This window comes from Arachis duranensis, chromosome 6 (assembly GCF_000817695.3).
Source record: "Arachis duranensis cultivar V14167 chromosome 6, aradu.V14167.gnm2.J7QH, whole genome shotgun sequence".
NCBI lineage: Eukaryota > Viridiplantae > Streptophyta > Magnoliopsida > Fabales > Fabaceae > Arachis > Arachis duranensis.
This window is the reverse complement of record NC_029777.3, coordinates 95,175,325-95,178,853: the sequence shown is the minus strand read 5'-3', so window position 1 is coordinate 95,178,853 and position 3,529 is coordinate 95,175,325. Positions and strand designations below refer to the sequence as shown.

Below are 3,529 nucleotides of genomic sequence, written 5' to 3'. Positions count from 1 at the left end.
AATGAGACAGTTTTGAACTGTCTCAATTTCATACCTGAGCTTATAAAAAAATTGAATAACGGGAGGAATTAATTATGTACTCTATTTGCGTTTGTAACATCATATTAGTCCACCTGTAAGTGAATCTATATACACTTTATTTGCATTTTTGAATATTACAAAGTAAATCAAATGCAAACTACATAAGCAGTTTGCAAACATATATATATATATATATATATAACATTAGATGTTGCTCTATCAGATTGAAATCTAGCTATAAATATTGCAAAATGAAGCATAGCCATAAAGTATGTATAAACCTTTTCAATTAAATCAAGTACATCTTGATTATCCACAAATTCTAAGTAGTTCCACTTAATCCCTTCTTTTGTATTTCTCTCTTGTTCCATCTTAAACACATGCTGCAGGACATTATCCATGTTAGAATGCATGTTATGAGAAAAAGTGATAGTTGAAGTTGTCAAATATCTAAAAACTAACCTCATACCTGGTTAAAATGTTGCTGCAGCTTTTCATTTGTGAAATTAATACAAAACTGCTCAAAACTGTAAAGAGGGAATTAGATATCAACTCAGATTTATGCTACTCTCAAGAGGAACAATGATATGTGTGTGTGTGTGCGCGCGCACACGCATGTGTTTGAGTGAATAATATGATTATGTTCACCTGTTATTCTTAAAGCTTTCAAAGCCATATATGTCAAGAACACCAATAAGACATTTTGACTTTGGGTCTTGCCCAATTGAGACATTGATTTTTTGGACTAACCTGCACATAACAATAGAACAGATAAAAAATTATTCATATTCAAATAACATAAGTGCAATAAACATAGAATAGGACACATTTTTCATATTTTAAATTCATAATTTTACACTTGACATTAACATAGTACCAGTCAAATAAAGAAGAATATAGTGTTTTGGCTAAACCATCCCTGCTAACCGTTGCACCAAGAGGATCAAGACTTCTTTTAATAACTTCCTCTGGGGTAATCATCACACGCTTACAAAGTGCATCTTCCAAAGCACTAGGATCGCACCTGAAATAAGAAATAATTTAAAAGATATGTAACATTAACAAAAAGAAAGCTATTGCAAATCATAACAACAGAAATTTGGTCACACATGAGAAGTTCTGCAGTTATTTGGAGATGCAACTTGGACTCTTCATTTTCTAGAACTGATGAATCAGTTTCTTCTTTTGATTTTGCAAAGTTAATGTTTTCAAGATGAAGAATAGTAGCTATAACTCTGAAGATTGCTTCCTGAGAGGAAGGAGAAAAGTATTCATTACCATTTTACTTGAAAGATTTGCTACCATGGGCAGATAACAGAAATATTAGCATAACTAAAAAAGTCCAATGGCATGAAATAAACTACAGAAAGTTTTAGAACTAATGAATCTTAAAACACCTTATGATTGGGAAGTCCAAGGGCAAGTATGGAAGAACATGCTGGTGACAACTCTGAAGGCTTTAAGACCACTGTATTTTCAGCTGTTACTGCTCCTATTAGTGGCTCCAAGGATAAACCTGTCATTAATTAAATTGTAACTCCCTCTATTAATTTGCTATACAAATACTTGATCAACATAAGGAAAATGGTTCAAAAAGCATGACTCACCAAAGAGAAAATTCCAAGATGAAATAATGAGGACTAGGCTCAGAGGTTCAGGAACAATTTCTGCACTACTAAGCAGTGCTATTTGTGGCAATTTAGCCTATTAAAAAACAAATTTGAATCCATTAGGCTTGAATGCTTATCTTTGAAATTTAAAAAAAATGGAATTAGGAAAATTGGCACTGATCTCACCTTTTTGCCTGATATCCAATATTTTAAGTTACTCAATGCAAAATTCAAGGACTTCATCAAAGTTTCTATCTGCTTAAAAGGGCCAATTCGTTAATTAGCAATTAGAACTGAAAAATAGTTTTTTTTAATGTTACTATTATTACTACTCAATGCATGCATAATGCATGAATTTAAAGAAAGCTTAAATTAGGAAGGAACTATATTGATTAAAGATTAAACTAATAGAAAGGCAATAATAATAATGTCAAATATTTTCATTAAACTTAGAAGTGGTAAATAGTATATATGATGACACACTTTTTTGAACAGAAACAAACCATTTTCAAGTGTAATTATAAACAAATTAAATAAAGGCATAACCTCATCTCTAAAAGCTTCAACTTTATGCTTTCCTAAGTCGAGCATTAAGGCCTTCAAAATATCTTCTTTTTCAATGAGGAAACGACGCAACCCTTTGAGTTGTGATTTTCTCCATGACACTTTCTTTGTCTCTCCACTCCCATAATACTCCTTCATATCATTCATAAAATATTGCATTAAGCATAATAATGAATAAACCAAGCATAATCAATCTTTTGATAAACTCATAACCACACCATCAATGGTACCCTTTAACATATACTAATTTCAAATAAAATAGAACAATCAAACTAAAACTTCGAAAGAGAAAGAATCACGCAACTGCTTATTAAATCCATTAAAATAAAAGGTTGAGCTCCTCCGCTTTTCACTGAGGAAAACTATCAACAGTTTGTGTGCATATTCCATAAAAATAACAAAATGCACAAGATAACAAGTTTATGCTATATCTAAGATTCTAGGAACAAAAAACAGAGTCAAGGATATGGTACCGTGAGCAGGTGGGAACTACGCGGAGGATGATGGCAGCTACAAATTGCGTAGAGGGATTCAAGAAGAGCACAATGAGGTTGTGGCGGATGATGAGCTTGCAGTGCAAGAGGGATTCAGAAAAGAGAGCCGCGCTAATGCAAAGCAATGCAGAATCTTTTGGGACTTCCACTTTTGAGCTTCAGAACACACAACACAACAACACTACAACACTGCACATAGAGCATGTTCGTCTTTAGTTTTCTGCTTCATGTTAGCATACCCACCACTCATTTGCTCTTATGCCTATTCATTTCAATCTTCCAATGTTTCTTCCTTTCTGTTCTCTCTGATTCTGCTCTGAAAAAAACCAACTTTGGCAGATCAAAACTCATCTGGGTCATGTAAAGTTTGAGCCTTTTTTAAGGAACTTAAAAAGAAAAAAGGAAAAATAAAAAATAGAATCTGGTGGAGCTAATAACCTGTACTCAGTTGATGATGAGTTTAGAATTGGACAATTCAAATTGGACAATTATTTCTAATAGAATGCAGGAATATATTTTCAGCAAGGAAACAACTAATGAACCATTTATCTTGAGGTCAACAACTAAGAAAGAAGCAGAGTTACCAGTGAATCTGTCCCGATTTCGGCAACAGTTGTAACTGGTGGCGGCGTGTTTGACGGCGACCTCCTCTCCCCTTTCGGCTCCTCCCAGCGGCAGCGCTATCAATGGCAGCAGCAAAAAACCCTAATGGCGACTGGAACAGGGTGCGACGGTGACGGCCTTGACCCCAATTAATGGCAACTGCGACGACAGAGCAAGACGGTGCGAGAACAGACCTCCTCCTTCTCCCCTGGGTTCATCATCTTCTGCTTCTCCTTC

The 3,529-nt window shown here is 34.5% G+C and overlaps 1 protein-coding gene across 1 annotated transcript; it reads right to left on the bottom strand.

Moving 5' to 3' along the window:
• Positions 1–1,575: 1,575 nt before the first annotated feature.
• On the bottom strand, positions 1,576–2,558 carry LOC107494722 (aldehyde dehydrogenase family 3 member F1-like). The gene is made up of 3 exons (XM_016115758.3): positions 2,178–2,558; positions 1,818–1,886; positions 1,576–1,725 (listed from the first exon to the last, which is right to left on the bottom strand). Exons 1-3 carry the CDS (start codon positions 2,352–2,354, stop codon positions 1,576–1,578), a joined length of 396 nt encoding a protein of 131 aa, XP_015971244.3. The 5' UTR covers positions 2,355–2,558.
• Between the last annotated feature and the right edge of the window lie 971 nt (positions 2,559–3,529).

Bases quoted from the DNA above. Each gene is read 5' to 3' on its own strand.
- LOC107494722 (XM_016115758.3), bottom strand. From the start codon at position 2,354: ATGCAATATTTTATGAATGATATGAAGGAGTATTATGGGAGTGGAGAG. The intron at 1,887-2,177 runs GTTATGCCTTTA...CCTTTTAAGCAG, and splicing joins TTGAAGCTTTTAGAGATGAG to ATAGAAACTTTGATGAAGTC. The intron at 1,726-1,817 runs GTGAGATCAGTG...GTTTTTTAATAG, and splicing joins ATTGGATATCAGGCAAAAAG to GCTAAATTGCCACAAATAGC.